Source organism: Cibotium barometz, chromosome 53 (assembly GCF_041138505.1).
Source record: "Cibotium barometz isolate CiBa-2024 chromosome 53, ASM4113850v1, whole genome shotgun sequence".
Classification (NCBI taxonomy): domain Eukaryota; kingdom Viridiplantae; phylum Streptophyta; class Polypodiopsida; order Cyatheales; family Cibotiaceae; genus Cibotium; species Cibotium barometz.
In genome coordinates, this window is record NC_141098.1 from 29,082,370 (window position 1) to 29,104,001 (window position 21,632).

Genomic DNA, 21,632 nt, shown 5'->3' on the forward strand with positions numbered 1-21,632 from the left:
TACCTGCTGTACAACCAGAATCAGCAACTAATGATGGTACTGTACCTGCTGTACCTGCTGCTGTACCTGCTGCACCCGCTGCTGTACCTGCTGTACCTGCTGTACAACCAGAATCAGCAACTAATGATGGTGCTGTACCTGCTGTACCTGCTGTACAACCAGAATCAGCAATTAATGATGTGCTCCAGCCTGTTTTCTCTAAATCCCAGCCAACAGTTGTGTTTTCTTCCTCCAAAATGCAAGGGAGAGGGCTGGAAGTGAGGCGCCTTCCTCCCATGCACATAATTGGGTGTGGTAGGTGGGGTAGGTGGCCAACCCCCACCCCACATGCTATAAAAGGGTGCCCAGGCCAAAAGAAGGTGCCCACACTTATAAAGTGTCCACCTACTTTTAATGAAGTATGAAACCTGTAAGTTATAAGACTTATAACTTAAAACTCTTATTAAAATAAGGATTTCCCACCTGTTCACACGCCACAAAACTTGTCAGAAGACAAGGCATTCCACGGCTCACGGGAGGGCGTCCCCGACCCCTGAGCTAGACACACATGTCAGGCATGCAAACAAAACCAGTTCACGCGAAAACATTTCAAAGGCAGGCAAACATGAGTGCACAATGCAACATTGTTAAAGGATAATCTCCGTTCATGTACTTGCACAATACTTGACATTTCCGGGCACAAACAGGCCCACCGGAAAGTCAATTCCAGGTACACACACAGTGTACAATCCACCCGTCCCTGGCACTACGAATCACGCCGTGCCAGTCCTAGCGGTGGTAATCCAGAAACATACACCGTGTGCAATCCACCCGTCCCTGGCACTACGAATCACGCCGTGCCAGTCCTAGCGATGGAGCACCACTACGGAGTATGCTCATCCAGAGCCCAAAGCTCACACAAGAAGATAAGAGGACCATTAGATAGCTCAATGGTGACATCTCCCCGTCTTCTAAACAGTTGTCCGCAACTGAAAAGCTTCCAAATAGTCATGGAGAAGCTGCGGATAATCTTTGAAGTAGTCCTCATCAACCCACTTAGCATCAATGGGGAGATAATTCTTGAACTTCACCAAATAGCGTCTTACAAGCTTGCCTACAGATAGCTTACGCTCTTTATGAAACACAATCTGCTCTGGTTGCAAAATCTCTTCCAACTCATCCACTTCTGGTGGATCCTCAATGATAGGAAGACTTGGTTCCGGACCCACATACTTTCGTAAGAGGCTAACATGGAAAGCATTATGTATCTTCCAATGAGATGGCAATGCTAAACGAAAAGCAACTTCATTGATCTGCTCAATGACCTTGAAAGGCCCATAATACCTGGATGAGAGCTTGGGAAACATCCCCTCCTTACCAGATCTCTTACGAAGTCTAGCTTTTTCGAATTTCAGCAATACCCAATCATTTACCTTGACATCCAAATGCTTTCTATGCTTGTCTGCAGCCTTCTTATGCTTCTCTTGAGAACGGGCTATGGCTGTCCGTACCTGTGCAAAGGCAATATCCAAGTCCCTGACAAAGTCATCAGCAGCAAAAATCTCATCCTTAGTACGTAGGATGGTAGGCAATACCACTTTGCCATAAACTATCTCAAAGGGAGCCTTCCCAGTAGAAGCATGCACCGTGTTATTGTATGCAAACTCCACAAGTGGCAAATACTTTTCCCACAAAGTCTTTTGATCAGCTACATAGCATTTGAGAAGGTCCAATACGGCTGAATTTGCTGCTTCACTTTGACCATCGGTTTGAGGATGAAAAGCGGATGAAAAATTCAGCTTTGTGCCCATATTGTCAAAAAGTGCTCTCCAAAAGAGACTGGTAGTTCGAGGATCACGGTCACCCACAATAGATTTAGGCATACCATGATGCTTGAATACCTGTGATAAGAAAACTTTTGCCATATGATCTGCCTTGATCGTTTTCTTGACCGGCAAGAAATGAGCTTGCTTGCTAAACCGGTCAACGATAGTCCATATAGCATCATTACCTTGCTGAGTGCGAGGCAAATCCATGATGAAATCCATAGCTATACTCTCCCATGGCTGCGAGGGAATAGGCAATGGTAGAAGCAATCCAGGAGACTTCTGACGATCAAACTTGACCTTTTGGCAAGTAAGGCAAGCACGTACATAAGCCTCAATGTCCTTCCTCATCCCTGGCCAAAAGAAGTAGCGTTCAACCATATGAGTAGTAGGTAGAATACCTCTATGTCCTGCATACGGTGGAGCATGGCATTCTTCCAACACTTTTTGCCTCAAATCTGTGAGCACACAAAGGCAATTATCTTTAAGGAGATACCCATCTTTGATCACATATGATGCATGAGTATGACCAGCCACCAAATCAGCCCATAAATCTGAAAAATCAGCATCTATATGGTACTTATTTTGCATAGACGACAAGTCTCCATGAGAGGCAATTGAGATAGAAGCTACATACGGCCTTCGAGACAATGCATCGGCCACCACATTCTTCTTTCCCGGTGTATGCACAATCTGAAAATGAAACATAGAGAGGAAATTTGCCATCCGCATATGCTTCTCTGAGAGCTTAGTTTGTGTGAGAAAATACCGTAAGCTTTGGTTGTCGGTCTTCACCATAAACTCTGCACCGAGAAGATAGTGCTTCCAAATGGTCAATGCATGAATCACTGCCAATAGCTCCTTCTCATAGATCCCCAAAGAAAGCTCCGTATCACGCAAACGGCGGCTCTCAAATGCCACGGGGTGTCCTTCCTGGTTTAGGACAGCACCTAAACAATCGCCACATGCATCACATTCCACAAAGAATGGCTTGTGCAAGTCAGGAATGATCAACACGGGCCCAGATATGATTGCATCCTTTAGTGAATAGAAAGCTTTGCTTTCCAATGAAGTCCACTGAAAGGAGACTTTCTTCTTTGTCAACTGATGAAGAGGGGCAGCAATCAAAGCAAAATGCCATATGAACCGTCTATAGTATGAGCATAACCCAAGAAAACTACGAACCTCATGCACTGACTTGAGTTCAGGCCAATTCTTGATAGCCTCAATCTTGGCAGGATCCATTCGTATGCCATCTTGAGAAACAATGTGCCCAAGATAATGAATTTCGGAGAGGAAGAACTCACTCTTCTTAGCATTGATGTGAAGTCTATGCTTTCGGAGTTCTTCAAAGACTATGGCCAAATGCTTTCTGTGCTCTTCTTCACTCTTGGAATAAACCAAGATGTCATCGAAGAAAACTCCAGTGAAAGATCGATGATCTCTAAAAATCCTGTCCATCATACGGTTAAAAGTGGCAGGAGCATTTGTAAGACCGAAAGGCATAACAAGATACTCATACAAACCAAATGCTGTCCTGAAAGCGGTCTTATGCACATCCTCTAGTACTACCCGTACTTGATGATATCCACTCTTCAAATCAATCCGGCTGAAATATGCCGAGCCATCCAATCTATCCAAAATATCATCAATGCGAGGAATAGGAAACCTATTCTTGATGGTTAGCTTATTTAGAGCCCGATAATCCACACACATACGATAAGAGAGATCCTTCTTCTGCACTAGAAGTACGGGAGAGCAATACGGTGAAGAGCTAGGGCGGATCAAACCTTTTTGCATGAGCTCATTGACTTGCTTCATGATCTCCTCCTGCTGTGATGCACTCACACGGTATGCCGGCCTATTTGGTGGAGAACTGCCAGGCACAAGGTCTATACGATGATCCTCCGGCCGTGGTGGTGGTAGCTCCCCTGGAAGTGAATCTGTAAAGCAATCTTCATATTGTTTCAAAAATTCCAGCCTATCACATGTGAGAGAATCAAGAGAATGATCAACATGGTCTACTCTATCACGAACAAAAATCATGTACGAGCAAAGACCCTTTCTCATGGCTTTATTTATTTGTATGTGGGATACAATAGGGATAGAATTCCCTTCCACACCGGCATCAATAACATGCTCTTTGCCCCTATGCATAAATGTGATCCGGTTGGTCTTGTAAGCCTTGCGAGGATCAAGACGGGAGTGCCAAGGCTTTCCAAGCAATACATCACACCCATTTAATGGTGCAATGAGGAAGTTCTCATGGTCCAAATATCCCTGAATATGCATGCGAAGCTTGCCAATAAGGGGTGTGACCTTGACTTGCTTGCCAACAAATGCACTTCCGGCCTCAATCTCCGGTCCCATGTCATCCACACTAATGCCCAATGCTGTAGCCATTTCCAATGATATGAAGTTGTCCGTGGCACAATCATCAAACATAAATAATGCGGGTTGATCTTTGAGCTGTCCCCATGCCTTGCATACCATCCTATCCAAAGCATCATGGGCTGTCCCCCCTTGTACATCGGGCACCATATGCACATTAACCTTGGTTTCCTTTGCATCCTCTTTGCCTGCTTTCTTTGGGCATTGCCGGACCATGTGATCTTTACTACCACAAGAAAAGCACTTACCGTCACGTATATATTGCACCCTTTGTTCCGGAGTAAGTCCATAGTTAGGCCTTTTGTTGGGACGCTTCTTCTCTGAGGTACTTTCAGCTTTTGGAGCTCCCTTAACTTCATTGGAGTCCCTTTTTGGTGGCTGTCCACCCTTATGCAGATTTGGGACAGCCTTGTCCTTCCCCTTTTGAGCATGTCCATCTCTATAATTTTGCTTCAGCTTTTGCTCCAATTGTTCGGTGGCCAAAGCAGCTGAAATGAGCTGTTGTAGAGTGTGGTTTGGGTACAACTCCAAGCCCGATTGATAAACCGGTTGGAGTCCCGATTCAAACTTTCTCTTGCGTTCCTCATCATTTACCTGCATAATAGGGGAAACTTCCAAGAGTGTTTTCCAAAACTTGGATACATAAGCATGAACTGACTCACCTTCATTCTGCTTAACCCAATCCCACTTCTTGCGGATGTTCTTCTTGGCATTAGGGGGTAAGAATTGGACATAGAATCTAGTTTTAAATTCAGCCCAAGTGTCCACGGGAGTGCCTGAGAGCTTTTCTGCAAGCCACCAATGAGCGGCCGTGCCCTTCAAGAACATGCTGGCATGCCTCACCTTGGACTTTTCTGAAAAATCCTCATCACTAAAAGCAATGTCAAATTGGGAAACAAATGACATAACCTTGGAAGCATCAAACTCACCATGATATGTCTCGAACTTGACGGATTTGTCCCCGGCTTTGAATTCCTTTTGCTTATGAACATGATGCTCATAATCCCCATGCGTCCTCTTGATTCCACGTTCATGTGGATCAGCCCTGGCATCCATAGATGCTCCTGCATACTTAGGTGGCATACGTGGACGTGAAGCATGTGCTGTACCTGCATGCATGTGTGTAGCCCCACCACTATCTCTTGCAGCATAAGCATAATCCGGAGAGGATGTGGAGATGGGAGCATGAAGAAATGGCTCTTCATGGGAGAGTTCAACAGGTAAAGTAGTAGTACGGGGATGTCGGTGCTCTCTAAGCCCATGAGAAACCTGCAATGATGAAGAATGAGGCTTGTAACGATCATCTCTAGAAGTAATATTACCTTCATAGGCATGGCTATGCCTCCCATGTAAGGTAGAATCACGTCGGGATGTAATGGAAGGCTCCTCTTTGTGGACAGCAGATTTCAGCTTTGGAGAGGCTATCCCAGGCATGTCCACCAATGGAGATCTCTTTATAATAAGCTCCCCATCCTGGCCCTGCAATACATCACCCTTATCCACTAAGAATGAAAGAGCTAGCTCACGAGGTTTCAGCCCTGATCCACGAGCCAAAGCTTCAAAGTCTTGAAAGACGGTTGCCTCCTTTTTCTTTGCATCTAGCACTTGTTGAATGTGTGGGTCCTCACGTAGGCTGGCCAATTCCATCTCCCTGGCATGGAGAAGCTCTCGCATACGCTGAATTTCTGCATTCATGGCACTTGGCTCTTGCTCTTGCTCCTGCATTTTCTCCTTGCCACGGGACGGCTGTCCCAACCATACATGATCACGGGCATAAGGCATCCGTCCACTTGCTTGTGTTCCACTGGAGTGCCCCTTTGAATTTGGCACTTCCCTGCTACTTGCTTGGCTAGCCATAATAAGAGTAAAGTCACTAATGGAGAGTGGTCAGGAAGCCTTCGGATCTTCCGTGATACCACTGAAACGAGACCCAAGCAGGGGTCACCCCTTCCTGGACTCACCTCTCCAGTTAGCACTCTATTATACACTCTTAAAAGACAATAGCACAAGACAAAATAGCAAAAAGTAATTAACAACTCTGAGCATAGATAGATGACACCACACTGAGGCCGGAACGGCCGGCCCCCCCCCAAGGAAATGATATTATTACTTGGGAGAATTTGTTACAAGTACACGGGCCCAAGGCCAGATTTCCAATAAGCAATGCACAATGAAAACAAAGTATCAAACCCAAACATGTTTGTTGATGCCGAGTCTGAAGTCACCAAGGGCTGCCCCGTCCATAGCACCTTCCAGAGTCACACTTCGCGTGCAATCCACCCGTCCCTGGCACTACGGATCACGCCGTGCCAGTCCTAGCGATGGGGCACCCTCACGGAGTTGACTCGGTGAATGGAAGAGGAGTCCAGACATAGGAGAGCAGGAGAATTCCTCATTCTTCGCGATGAAAATCTTCTGGAGCCACCGTACCTGCTGGTGTACCTGCTATACCTGCTGTACGACCAGAATCAGCAACTAATGATGGTACTGTACCTGCTGTACCTGCTGGTGTACCTGGTGTACCTGCTGTACGACCAGAATCAGCAATTAATGAAGGTACTGTACCTGCTGTACTTGCTGTACCCACTGGTGTACCTGCTGTACCTGCTGTACAACCAGAATCAGCAACTAATGATGGTACTGTACCTGCTGTACCTGCTGCACCTGCTGCTGTACCTGCTGTACAACCAGAATCAGCAACTAATGATGGTACTGTACCTGCTGTACCTGCTGTACAACCAGAATCAGCAATTAATGATGTGCTCCAGCCTGTTTTCTCTAAATCCCAGCCAACAGTTGTGTTTTCTTCCTCCAAAATGCAAGGGAGAGGGTTGGAAGTGAGGCGCCTTCCTCCCATGCACATAATTGGGTGTGGTAGGTGGGGTAGGTGGCCAACCCCCACCCCACATGCTATAAAAGGGTGCCCAGGCCAAAAGAAGGTGCCCACACTTATAAAGTGTCCACCTACTTTTAATGAAGTATGAAACCTGTAAGTTATAAGACTTATAACTTAAAACTCTTATTAAAATAAGGATTTCCCACCTGTTCACACGCCACAAAACTTGTCAGAAGACAAGGCATTCCACGGCTCACGGGAGGGCGTCCCCGACCCCTGAGCTAGACACACATGTCAGGCATGCAAACAAAACCAATTCACACGAAAACATTTCAAAGGCAGGCAAACATGAGTGCACAATGCAACATTGTTAAAGGATAATCTCCGTTCATGTACTTGCACAATACTTGACATTTCCGGGCACAAACAGGCCCACCGGAAAGTCAATTCCAGGTACACACACAGTGTACAATCCACCCGTCCCTGGCACTACGAATCACGCCGTGCCAGTCCTAGCGGTGGTAATCCAGAAACATACACCGTGTGCAATCCACCCGTCCCTGGCACTACGAATCACGCCGTGCCAGTCCTAGCGATGGAGCACCACTACGGAGTATGCTCATCCAGAGCCCAAAGCTCACACAAGAAGATAAGAGGACCATTAGATAGCTCAATGGTGACACCATTGCTCCAGTTGATCACCCTCAGTCAACACAGGAGGTTGAGCCCGCAGCTGGAGTAGAGCCCCCGCAACAGCAGGAGGCTCCACGATCTGTTCGAGTACCCAGGTGGTGGTTGGACACCCTTTGGGAGTCAGGTGTCACGGAGTTACCCTCCGAGTGGGCCACAGAGGACGGCTCTCGAAGATCACATAGAGTCCGAGACAAAAGCAATATAGTGGAGCTTCTTCAGGTAAACTATGCTCTGATGTCTCGTATTATGCGGGACAAGGAGCCCACTTCCGTCAAGGAAGGAAAGCCATGCAGGTGGAACTTGATGCCATCGAGAAGAACAACACATGGGAGTTGGTACCGAGGCCGTCGAAACGGTCAGTCATTGGTGTCAAATGGGTCTTTAAGACCAAATATGCGTCAGATGGGTCGGTGGACAAACACAAAGCCAGACTTGTGGCTAAAGGTTATGCTCAGCGGCCAGGCATTGACTACAAGGATACCTTTGCACCGACAGCACGGATGTCCACGATTCGGACCGTTCTAGCCCTTGCTTCTTCTCTCAGAGGTGGCCCGTGTATCGAATGGATGTAAAATCTGCGTTCCTTAATGGTGACCTGCAAGAGGAGGTGTATGTTGAGCAGCCTCCAGGCTTTGTTGTTCCAGGATCAGAAGGAAAGGTTTACAGGTTACGTAAGGCCTTGTATGGTCTTAAGCAGGCTCCCAGGGCTTGGAATCAGAAGATCGATTCCTTCTTTGTTCGGATTGGATTTCAGAGATCGGTTGTAGATCCTAACCTGTATCTCTTTCGGGAACGCGGCATGGTTACGATTATCATCCTTTATGTGGATGATCTCATTCTCACCGGCGGTCATGTGGAGCACATTGGTGTGACGAAGGTTGCCTTGTCAAAGGAGTTTGAGATGATCGACTTAGGCTTACTCCTTCTTTTTGGGAATGGAGATCTGGCAGACCCAGAGGGGTTTTTATGTCTCTCACAGCAACGGTATGTTCATGAGTTGCTTGAGGCCTTTGGGATGGAGAACTGCAAGCCTATTACTTCGCCGATGGACCCAAACACAAAGTTAACCGTTAATGATCCTTGTGAGCCAGTTGATGCCTCGCAGTACCGGAAGTTGGTTGGTTCATTGATCTAGTTGCTGAACACCACATTGGACTTGAGCTTCTCCGTGGGGTTGTTGCGCTCTTTTATGCAGACACCATTGAAGTCTCATTGGGACGCAGGATTGCGGATCTTGCGGTATCTGCAGAGTACAAAGGATCTAGGACTCTTTTACATAGGAGGGGATGGAGTCAGACTCCAAGGTTGGAGTGACTCAGATTGGGGAGGAGATCCAGACACGAGGAGATCTACTTCAGGATACAGTTTTACCCTTGGCTCAGGGGCAGTTTCTTGGAGCAGTAAGAATCTTCGACAGAGGCAGAGTACCGGGCTGCTTGTGGTGTTGCTTGCGAGGTTGTGTGGTTGCAGAGGCTGCTAGGCAAGATTGGGTTTCCACAGAAGGAGCCCACAGTGCGATAACCAGAGTTGTATAGCTATTGCTCGGAACCCAGTCTTCCATGCCCGGACCAAGCACATAGAGATACAGTATCACTTTGTACGTGAGAAGATCTTGGCTGGTGACATCTTGCTCCTTTATTGTTCGACGGAGGACAATGCGGCGGACCTCTTCACGAAGTCTCTACCTCAGGCTACGCTCAGGCGGCACTCCAGCTCCCTTGGGTTGATTTCATAGCTAGGAGCTGAGAGGGGGTGTTAGAAGTCATCTCCTGTCTTAATCAGACACCAGGGCCTCTGTTGTGGGTGTGCCCGCCTTGTATAGGTTTTTTATCATTTTTCCTCACTCCCCGTATTTTTTCCCCATTTTTTCCTTGGTGTGGGTGGATGGCACATGTTGAGAGGGGGTGATAGAAGTCATCTCCTGTCTTAATCAGACACCAGGGCCTCTGTTGTGGGTGTGCCCGCCCTGTATAAGTGTCTTATCATTTTTCCTCACTCCGTGTATTTTTTTGCCCATTTTTTCCTTGGTGTGGGTGGATGCCACATGCTGGCAGGAGCCTCTGATGCTGGCCGACTGCACTCATGTGTTCCTGAAGACTGGTCGACTTGATCAGAGGAGGTGGTGGTGTTTTTCTGCTGGCCGACTGGCTTTGCCCAGTTGTGGAGGGCTGGTGGCACTTCATGTGCTGGCCGACTGCATCCATGGGGCCATATAAATAGGCCCCATGATCCCCACTTTGTACTCATTCAGTTTTCCTCGGGATCTTGTGTATAGAGAAGAGTTTACACGCCTATCTCTCTGTCTTTCTTGTGCTGTCTATTTTTTGCACTCTACTTGCCCTTGTGGTCTCAAGTTTGGTTATCATTTCCGCTGCTTTACCCCACAAATATAAGCTTGTGGGACTTGGAGTCAAGCTTCCCCCTTTGCTTCTTCGGAATATGAACATACGCATCACTCCCAAAAACATGGAAGTGCGAGACATCAGGTTTCCTGCCAAAGTATGCCTCAAACGGAGTCATGTTAGGTACTGAAGTCGTCGGAGATCGGTTGAGGGTATGGACAGCCGTTGCCACAGCCTCTCCCCAAAGTGGACGAGGAAGATCACGATGCTCCAGCATGGTCCTCGCCATCGCCACCACAGTCCTGTTCTTGCGTTCTACAACTCCATTCTCTGAAGGCGATCCTGTATTGGCCAGTTCCCTCTTGATGCCATGGTCTGCACAAAATCTGAGAAATACAGTCGAGGAGAATTCACCTCCTTTGTTAGCCGTGAGAGTCTTTACCTGCAATCCAGACTCTTTCTCCACTCACCTCCTTTGTCAGCCGTGAGAGTCTTTACTTGCAATCCAGACTCTTTCTCCACCATCACGTGCCAATCCTTGAACCGTGCAAAAGCTTGGTCCTTCCGTGAAAGAAAGTAGACCCACGTGAATTTGGTATAGTCATCAACAAGCAACATGAAATAGAGTCTGCTGAGGTCCACACAAGTCAGTGTGAATCAACTCCAACGGTTTCGAAGCCCGCCTGGAAGCCTGCTTCGGAAAGGATTCCCTGTGCTGCTTACCACGTATGCAAGAACTGCAACGTCCTTGCTTACTGCCAACATGTGGCAAGCTAACCACCCTATGGTCTTGGAAGTGCATCCACATTTAAGTGGCCAAAACAAAAGTGCCACAAATCTCCGACCTGAGAACCTGTCAACGAGGAGAGTGCAGAGAGCTTGTAGATACCATTCTCCACACCGCCTTCCCAAACAACCTGGCCAGTCTCACGGTCCCGTAGAGCAACTGAATGCTCCTCAAATTCCACCCGAAAGCCAGTCTTGCATACTTCATGCACTGACAGAAGATGAAAACCCAGAGCAGGGACATAAAAAACACGGGAAGCATGCTTGCCCCCCTTGCCGTCGGGAATAATCTCCATCCGGCCCTCACTGTGTATCGGAATAGTGGAGTTATCGCCAATAAAAATGCGACCTGACTACCGTTTCAAATCCAAAAAGAAGTCACGGGATGGAGTCATGTGCCTGGAAGCACCACTGTCAAGAATCCACTCCCGGGTATCCTTCGCGGTGAAGCCAATTGCCTCCTCGCTCGAAGACGATGAAGCATTGGAGTCCATCTCTAAGTGCACAAATGCAGGAGTCTTTGCAACTGTGGCTGAAGAATCAGCACTCTTCCCAGTCCGCTTAGGACACTTCCTCCAATAGTGGCCTTTCTCGCCACAATCATTGCAGGATCGTTCGGCCTTCAGCTTCTCTCGTTTTGAGTCGGGCTTCTTCTCAGAAGACTTCTCCAGTGAAGCCTTCCCTTTGCCCTTGTTGTTATTCCGGCCTTTCGACCGTTGGCCAGTTAAGGCCTCCGAACCTCCGCTGCGAGGAGGGTTCGTGAAACGTTCCTCCTGGTCCAAGACCATTGGCACAAGCTCCTCCCAGGTAATGGTGCTGAGCCTGCCACTCGTAATCAAAGAGGAGTAGAAAGGAGAATACTGAGCAAGCAATTGGGACAGCAAAGTAATGGCCATGTCTTCAGATGATATCTCCTTCCCAGCCTGGAGGACTTCCTGCTGAAGGGCCTGCAGCTTGTTAATGTGCTCCCGCATCGTTGATGACTTTGCAGGGTTCATAACCCGCATCTGCACTTCTAAGGAGATCCTCTTCATGGGTGATACCCTATTATAAAGAGAAGCCAAGTGCTGCCATATGCCTCTGGCCAGCGTCATGTGCTTTACGTGATTGATTACTTGTGGTGTGCAATTGAGGAAAATAAATGATCGGACCCTGGCGTTGACACGATCCCACATCTGTGCCTGTGCCTCTCGGTCCTTCTTCATCGACAGTCACTCCCCTTCCGCTGCTTCCGGTTGTGGAACCCCGATGACGATGAAATCAGCAAGGTCATATGACTCTAGCACAGACTCCATCATAACCTTCCAGATGCCGTAATTGTTCCCGTCCAACTGACGGTCCACTGGGAACGTGGGGAGAGTCGGGATCTTCACGTGCTTCTCAGCCATCTCTAACAAATCTGCCATCGCGGGGATGTAACTGAAAAAGGGTGGGTGGGTGGGAAAAAAAACCTAAACCTGCAAGTGGCTGTCCAGCACCTTAGCCCGCCTTCCTCTTGCAACTTCTCTTCCCGAACAGTCCAAAACTGTCCACCAATCACCAACTTAACTGTCCCCCTCTTGCTCAGAAAACTCCCAAGATCTATCAAGAGCCTAGGGCTCTGATACCATGTCAAAATACGCAGCGGAAATGATAACCAAACTTGAGACCACAAGAGCAAGTAGAGTGCAGAAAATAGACAGCACAAGAAAGACAGAGAGATAGGCGTGTAAACTCTTCTCTTTACACAAGATCCCGAGAAAATCTGAATGAGTACAAAGTGGGGATCATGCGGCCTATTTATATGGCCCCATGGATGCAGTCAGCCAACGCATGAAGTGCCACCAGCCCTCCACGATTGGGCAGAGCCAGTCGGCCAGCAGAAAAACACCACGACCTCCTCTGATCAAGTCGGCCAATCTTCAGGAACACATGAGTGCAGTCGGCCAGCATAAGAGGCTCCTGCCGGCATGTGGCATCCACCCACACCAAAGAAAAAATGGGGAAAAAATACGGGGAGTGAGGAAAAATGATAAAACACCTATACAGGGTGGGCACACCCACAACAGAGGCCCTGGTGTCTGATTAAAGACAGGAGATGACTTCTAACAATAACAAGAAGTTTTGGAAGCTTTACTCCTAGTTACTTCTTATCGTACAGTGCCACTGTCTGAGCAGGTTGAGAAGTATTGTTGTGGGTTGCCCAAGGAAGTGCGTGACTATTGCATTAAGACTCCAGTAACAAATATGTCGCAGATGATAGAGAATGCCATGACGGCAAATGCGTTACTCACTGGGGTTTCAATTGGATTTAAGGGCAGCAAAAGCACTGGCAAGAAAACTCAGAAGTCAGGGCATGCATCTCGTGATGCAACAGTGCTTGCAGAGAAGTGGCCTAAGATGTTACCAATGCCCAAGAGAACTCTTGAGGAGAAGTAGGCTTTGTTGGATGTCAAGAAATGCTTTTTCTATACCGAAGAGGGACGTATGTCTCTCAATTGTCCCAAGCGTAAGTCCAACAAGGATTCTGACACTAAAGGGGAGCCCAAGTCTAAGAAAGCAAAGCCTTCTGTAGGGTTAGTTCTTTATCTTGTTGGGGATCCGTGTAGAGGAGATGGGGCCTTTGTATGAGGCTAATATGGCTTGGCCTGGGTATGCAGAACCCGTTACCCCTATTATTGGGAAGCTGAGGCTTCATGTGCAGGGTTATGTGGACAGTGAGGAATTCTATATCATGCCACTTAATGGGTGTGATGTTTTGTTGGGTATGCCATGGTGTCATAGAGCACATGCGGTGGTGGATACATACAACAGGAAGATTACTTTGACTCATAGAGGGAAAGAGCACATTTTGGATGTAAAGCTTAATGGGGAATCTATTCCTTTTGTATCGGCTTCGGTCATTTCATCAGTAATGAAAAAGCATCTTTCCCCGTACTTGGTTTTTGGAAAGGATGCAAAAGATGATGAATCTCAATCTAATTTGTCTATGTTAGATAAAGACAGGACTGATTCCTACGTGAGTACCAAGATTGCTTTTCCGAGTCATAGCCAAGAAAACTTCCTCTGGAAAGGCCAGAAGATCATGCTATTGATCTTATTCCGGGGAGTATTGAAACCGGCCTTTAGAAATCTGACGGGCGGTGAAACAAACACTCGCACACAAAACACTTCATCACCCATGGGGACCTAGAAAAGGAAACAAATAGGGGGAGCTAGAGTGCTCCTGCAAATAGTACAAGGACACCGATTGGGCCCAAAACGCAGTGGCGCCCCTTGCGGTAATTCTTTACTTGATCAAAATTTGAGTACAAAGTACAACTTGTAGAATCCTTTACCAATAGGATCCCTCGAAGCTTTCACCCAGGACTTCCAAATAAGAACTCTCGTTATTACAACAAAGCATTCCATAGAGAAGGCACACTTGTACAACACCTCTCTGCTTGAAAAGGTCTTCTCCATTGCTACCATGGATCCCTCAAACCCTTTCCCAAACAACAGTAGTGCTGTACCAAACCATATGTCCTTCCCTATGGTCACAGCTTGCATGGAACCTCGAGAAAACTATAACTTGTCCACATGAATTCAAAGACATGTTTTCCACATGAAACCAAAAACTTGTATCCCATAAACCAAAGGCCTGTTTCCTCGATACCAAAGTCCTGTTTCCTCTCGAAAAACCAATGTCCTGTTTTCGTGACAGATATACCATCAAATCACGGTTGCCAAAAACCTAGAGAGAGAAAGATAGAGGATGTGTCAAGCAATCCTTAAATACACATAAGTCCAAGACGAAGAGTAACAACACATCTCTTCCAAGAACATCATCCTGTGCATCTTAGCTTGATCCTCTGTATCCAAATCTCGTAAACAAGGCCCGCAATCCATGATGAGAGAGAGAACAATATCCTCGCACTAGGGCCTGTAATCCACTGAGAGAGAGAGAGAGAGAGAGAGAGAGAGAGAGAGAGAGAGAGAGATGAAAATGAAATGAAATGATATATTAACGTCTTCAAAAGGCCAAAATGACCTATGAGACCAAAAAGGTTACAACAATTGGTGGATCTGATACAATGTCTGTGTAAGAAAAGCTAAAACAACTAAACAACTAACTGAAACTGAAACAACAACTATGAGGAAAAGTAAGGTACTAGGAGCTCCTGGGAAGGAAAACTCCAGCAACAAAGGTAAGCATCATATACATCACTATCCAAAGATGTCTCTCATCGGTCGATGGCGGATATCCTCAATGTCCTCCATGGTGAGAACTCTGACTGGACGTCTCCCATGCCGTGCTAGTATGGTCCTGATCCTCTGTTGTAGTCTCCGCTGGTGTCGAGATGATCTCTAGTCTCCACCCTTGCTTCCATCATCGGCCGTGCACTCCTCTACTCGCGAAGAGAAGATGAGAGAGACGACTGCACTCTGAATTTGGTCCACACTGCAGTTAACTGCCCGCTTGGTTGCCTGTTGCTGCCCGCCTGGTCGCTTGTTGCTGGTTGTAGCCCATACGCGCAGCCACCTGGCGTAGAGAGCCTCCCACCTGACACCCGCCTGGCTGCAGAGAATCTCCTGCCTGACGCCCGCCTCGCTGCAGAGAGTCTCCCGCCTGGCTGCAGAGAGTCTCCCGCCTGGCTGTAGCCCAAACGTGTAGCCCGTCTGGCACCCTTTGCTGGCTGCAGCTCGCCTGGTCCCCTTTTGCAGGCTGCAGCCCGCCTGGCTGTAGCTCATACGGAGCCTGCCTGGCGCTCCTTGCTAGCTGCAGCCCGCCTGGCGCCAAGGTGATGCGCAAGTGACTTGCTCCAAGGTGATGCGCCCGCGCAAACCACATGACGACCACACCACCATGACCCACCATAGTCACGACCACAAACCGAGAGAAGCGCCTCAAGCCACTCAACGACTCGACGATGACCACCCGGCGACCTGCTCTCGAATCCGCCACCCTTCGCCCTTTATAACCGTGTGATTCGCTTTTTCTCCAAAAACTAAAAGCAAATATAAAAAACGCATGCTTACAAATAATAATAATATTTTAAGCCTTCAAAGGTTTAAATCCTTATAAACTTAAAAATCCCTTTTGTCCCCTTTCACACTTGGGCTGGCCACACACATATGGGTTTCCTTTTCATATCCAAATTGATGCTGCTCACACTGTCCATCTCGTGCCCGTGCCCACTTGCTTGTTGTCCAGAGGGAAAAACACAGGGTCGTAACATACTCCCCTCTTGAAAAATAGCAAGCATCCTCGATTGCACTCAATAACACAGTAAGCATCCAATGAAGAAAGAGTCCCCATATGACAAAAGCAATGGCCTTCCAGTGTATCTGGGTGATGAAACAATCATCCTGGACAATAAGGCCATACTGTCACATCAAAGTGACAAACAACTCTTGCTTGTTCCTTGAGAACCTGCAGCAAAAGTCTAAAACCAAGTGGAAACACGTTACCTGTGTTAGCCAAAAACAAAAGCATGCATCATACTACATATGACAAACATATGCATTCGCAAACAATATGCTCCTGAAGATGCTCTACCCACTCCAAAATATCAGTCTCAGGGTTGCTCGCAAGACTTACACCCATGGATATCCACGACTGGAGGTACAACATGAGCATATGAAAGCACTCAATGCATCAAACTATACATCCACTAAGTACTTCCCACATATGTCTCATGGCTATTCCGCAGGAATCACACCCAATGATGAACATAATAAAGTACTTGATGTATCATACCAACATACATACATCTCACGACACAATCCAGAGTATTACCCAATGTATTCTCAATGGTACCGGGATCCAATGGCACCATAATACAATAATACCTCAAAAAGTTTATGCATACATGCACAAATGGAGTTCGATCCATATATCCATGAACCAAACCAACTCTAGGACTGCTCGCAAGACTTATGCCCTTCATAGAGTCTCGAAGCGTTAGCTTAGGTTGCCGCAGACTTTGAGCTCAACCAAACCATGCCATTCCAAAGGAGATCAACTCCACAAATAGCATCATCTCAATATCCAATTGACCAATCGTGTGGTCAAGAACAGCCAGAACCATATGACAAAGATCAATGTCCCAATCTTCCTCAGTCATACTTTAGTTCCAAAAAAAACCATCCATAGTTGCAGTTATAGTTCAAGGTGTGGCCGACTGTGAACCATACCCAACTTTACCATGTCATGTGACTAGTACACAATATCATAGAAGTCCCATAAGCAGATGTACTGTTAGCCTTAGTACCTTCGAGTGGATACAAAGATGTCACGAAGCGACTCCTAGATGAAAAACTGAGCCTGTCTGTAACAAGGGAGCGGAGGTGCTACCCCCCTCTTGAGCATCAAGCAATGCTCCAGACCCATGCTCTGCTGAACCAGAATGAGCCGTCGCAAGAGTCGGCTCCAACTCAAAGGCATCAAGATAAAGCTACAACACCTGAGGTGAATTTGCTAAGTCACCCTCCTCCATCCACTTCGCATCCATCAGTGAATAGTTCTTTAAACTTCACAAGATAGCGACGGGAAACTTTACCTTGTACCTTTCTTTCCTTATGTGCCAGTATCTGCTCGGGAATAAGAACCTCATCAAGCTCCTCCACTTCCGACTGAGCCTCATCTAATACATCCACAGGCACCCAAAACCTACTTGCACTCCACCCAAGTGGTAAGCACAAGTCCCCAATGAAGCATAGTAGATCACCACTGCTAAACATAGAAAGAAGTTGCCTTCCGAACCCATGAAGCCTCCGTAAAGATACCACTGGTGACAAAGTGTCGAAAGCCATAACCTTCAACCCATCTCTTGCACCATAACTCTTCAACTGCTTCTTGTTTCTGGCTGACTACTTCCTGTCCTTGGTGTCTTTTCTCCTGAGCTTCATCTTTAGCTTTTGCTCTTCACCTCATATAGGCAAAGACACACAATCTTGCACTGTCTCCTGCACTTCCTTTTCACTTTCCACATGTTGAAGCTTTTGATGTGACAACCACGGGCTCGCCTTCTTGAGAAAGTTGACGATATCCCGACGACGGAACCATGAAACCGGCCTTCAGAAATCTGACGGGCGGTGAAACAAACACTCGCACACAAAACACTTCATCACCCATGGGGACCTGGAAAAGGAAACAAATAGGGGGAGCTAGAGTGCTCCACAAGGACACCGATTGGGCCCAAAACGCAGTGACGCCCCTTGCGCTATTTCTTTACTTGATCAAAATTTGAGTACAAAGTACAACTTGTAGAATCCTCTACCAATAGGATCCCTCGAAGCTTTCACCCAGGACTTCCAAATAAGAACTCTCGTTATTACAGCAAAGCATTCCATAGAGAAGGCACACCTGTACAACACCTCCTTGCTTGAAAAGGTCTTCTCCATCGCTACCATGGATCCCTCAAACCCTTTCCCAAACAACAGTAGGGTTGTACCAAACCATATGTCTTTCCCTATAGTCATAGCTTGCATGTAACCTCGAGAAAACTATAACTTGTCCACATGAATCCAAAGACATGTTTTCCACATGAAACCAAAGACCTATATCCGATAAACCAAAGACGTGTATCCCATAAACCGAAGGCCTGTTTCCTTGATACCAAAGTCCTGTTTCCTCTCGAAAAACCAATGTCCTGTTTCCATGACAGATATACTATCAAATCACGGTTGCAAAAACCTAGAGAGAGAAAGATAGAGGACGTGTCAAGCAATCCCTGAATACACATAAGTCCAAGACGCAGAGTAACAACACATCTCTTCCAAGAACATCATCCTGTGCATCTTAGCTTGATCCTCTGTATCCAAATCTTGTAAACAAGGCCTGCAATCCATGATGAGAAGAGAACAATATCCTCGCACTAGGGCCTGTAATCCACTGAGAGAGAGAAATTAAATGAAACGTTATATTAACGTCTTCAAAAGGCCAAAGTGACCTATGAGACCAAAGTTACAACCATGTGACATTTGATACACTGTCTGGAAAAGAAAAGAAAGAACTGAAGGTAATTATCTAGCCCTACAATACATCAGTAGGGAGCATCCGGAAGCAGCAACTAGGGAGAGTGGGAAGCTAATGCTACTAGTCAAAATGGGGTACATGAGTACATGGATACATGAATACATGAATATGGGGGAGTACAAAAGTGACAGTGAGTACAACAGTATATGGCTGGAGTGGTAATCATCCTAGGAGCTCTAGCATGGGTCTCTGCCGGATGGCCTGGATATCTGCCATAGTGAGATGCCTGGTCGGATGAGCCCGATGCCTCGCAATGATGCTCTGAATCCTCCGGTGTAGGCACCGTCTCCGATGTGAGGATCCGCGAACCCTCGGGCGTCTGGATCTGCCCAACTGGATAAGTCTCTCAACTAGAGTCCCACGGGGTGCCCACTGTTGGGCTGTCGGTTGTGTCCCCTCCCGGGTAGTCCCTCTAAAGAAGTCAGTAATATGTCTGTGTGGACTCCCTGCCAGTCGGGCGTCTGCTCCTGATAATGGACTCTCTGAGCTTGCGGATCTCTAGGACATAAAAACCCAAGCATCGCTGATCACAATAGTCCATGACTCTAGCCAGTGGTCCAAATCCCTCTCTGTGCTCCTCCGTCTCTGGCTCTATTCAACAAATTTGACAAATCCTATCCCCTGGAGGTATGCCTCTAAATTTGCCTGTCTCTATCTCTAACTGATGTGAAGAGGTGCGGATCTGCCCAATGGCGCACCTCAATCCATGAGACAGATGGGTATCCATGTAGCTCGGTCCAAGTATAAAACCATTCTCAGTGGTGTGGAGAAGATGGTCTCTATAGAAAGCCATCTTCGTCCCCAACTCCTGTGAGGGCTCTAGCCATGTCCTCCTAGTGTCCAACTGAATGAGGTCCTGTCTGATGACTCTACTAATCTCAGAATGTGTTAAGGTGAGAGAGGGTGCCTCCAGAGAGTACTGGAAGGGTGGAAGTCTGTCTAAACTGAACCCATGGAGCTCAAACCAGGATGCTATCTGCGCATACCAACATGAAGTGTCTCCCTCTATGACTAGCTGATGAGAGGACTCTAAAGCAAGTTGTGTCGGGGAAGCTTCCAGGTGCTATGAATGAAGGACATTGATCTGGCAAGAGCCTCGACTACGATCGGTGGTGCTCCCATCTTGGCTCTGATAATCTCATGGGGTACCGAGGCCTTAGCCCGAATCATCCTGGAGATCATGGACACAAGTGGTCTCTCCATCGATCTCCATCCATCGTATGTGTGTCCTGATCGACTGTGACGATCTAGGCTAGGCTCCCAGATCTGTACTCCATACAGCATAGCCGATGTGACCAGCGTGTCAAAAAGCCACAGCTTAGTGCGTGGCTCCTGAAACTGTACCTGTGAGCACATCCTCTCTAGACCTCCTAGTGCTGCATATCCTCTAGTCAATCTGGCCTCTGCTGCCCCCTCATGGAAAATGTGGGCCCAGTGAACACCACTCCAAGATATGTGTATGAGTCAACATACTCCACTGTCTCCTGCCCATATGTGAAAATAGGCGCTGATCTCCAGACCCACTGAGCTGTAGTGTTAAACACTATAACCTTGGTCTTACCAAGGTTAACTGAGAGCCCACTGTCCTGTGCATAAGCATGTAAAGTATCCAAGTGCCTCTGCATACCCTCTAGTGAGTCTGCTATAAGCACAATATCATCAGCATATAAGAGCAGAGGTATCCAAGTGCCAGCCAACTGGGCTCCTTTGTCCCCTCGTGTCCCAATATAATCAGAGATCTCATCAATGTATAGTCCAAATAGAGTCGGAGAGAGCGGGCAGCCCTGTTTCACCCCTATAGTGGAGTGTACTGGCTAGGAGAGACCCTCTGGAGTCTGAAGTCCGCACCTGCCCAACTACTGTCTCATAAAGTGCCATAATACCCCAAATGAGCTCACATGGAACCCCCAAGTCTTGCAGCCTGCGCTTCAGTCTAGCTCTGGGCACTGTGTCAAAGGCCTTGCGGAAATCCACAAAGCCACAGTAGATCCTCCTCCCATGTGCTCTGGGCACTGTGTCAAAGGCCTTGCGGAAATCCACAAAGCCATGCGTGTATAAATCTTTGGCTTCCTCCTCTACATTGTCACCGTCCTTAAGACCCGTGATCCGCACATGAAGTTCCCTTGTCTTTCTTCTTTGTTCCTCCTCAATGGTTAGGTTGATAATCTTCAAGGTAGATGTGCTTTCGGCCTCCTTGTTCTTACCTTTCTTGACCACTTCTATCCATTTCTCCGTTTCATCTACTTGCTTTTGCGTCTTCGTGAGCACCTCCACCCACGAGGAGGTCTCTCGGGCCTTCTTTTCTTCTCCCTCTTGAAGTGTTCTCACTTGGGCCTTGATGGTGTTCAGCTCCTCCATCATGACGGGCTGAATTTCACCTTCCTCGAGCTTATGTTGAGCACGTGCTTCTTCTATCTCCTTCTTGAGATTTGCGATCTCTGCATCTTGGGCTGCTATCCGCGCTTGAAGCTTCTTGACTTTGTCAAGAAGGCTCCGGTTGACCATATTAATTGCATTGTCCGTCTCTTTCTTGTGTTGTTGGATGGCTGCCTTGATCAGGTCTTCAATGTCGATCCTCTCCATCTTGTCTTGGGCTGAAAAAGGCTGGTTTCGGGTTAAAAATTAATTAACCCTTGGCCATAGGAAGAGCTCCGTGCGTGTCTGCAGCGCTTCCCAGAGAGAGAGAGAGAGAGAGGCGAGAGGGGGCTGTTGCGAAGAGAGAGAAAGATAGGCAGCAAGCGGGAGAGAGAGAGAGAGAGAGAGAGAGAGAGAGAGAGAGA

At 47.3% G+C, this 21,632-nt stretch overlaps 2 protein-coding genes across 3 annotated transcripts in view; one reads left to right on the plus strand and one right to left on the minus strand.

Annotated features, from left to right (window-relative positions):
• Nucleotides 1–21,632, plus strand: part of LOC147608501 (ABC transporter E family member 2-like) — a 45,857-nt gene that overhangs the window by 10,920 nt on the left and 13,305 nt on the right. The gene's annotated exons all lie outside the window — the stretch shown is intronic.
• Nucleotides 2,773–6,080, minus strand: LOC147608502 (uncharacterized). 2 transcript variants are annotated; one of them, XR_015264472.1, is made up of 3 exons: nucleotides 3,384–6,080; nucleotides 2,991–3,258; nucleotides 2,804–2,882 (listed from the first exon to the last, which is right to left on the minus strand). XR_015264472.1 is itself a non-coding variant. In XM_086789363.1 (2 exons), exons 1-2 carry the CDS (start codon nucleotides 6,051–6,053, stop codon nucleotides 3,250–3,252), a joined length of 2,679 nt encoding a protein of 892 aa, XP_086645489.1. In that variant the 5' UTR covers nucleotides 6,054–6,080; the 3' UTR covers nucleotides 2,773–3,249. The 2 variants fall into 2 exon arrangements, 1 of the variants encoding a protein (XP_086645489.1); XM_086789363.1 differs by having other exon boundaries at nucleotides 2,773–3,258.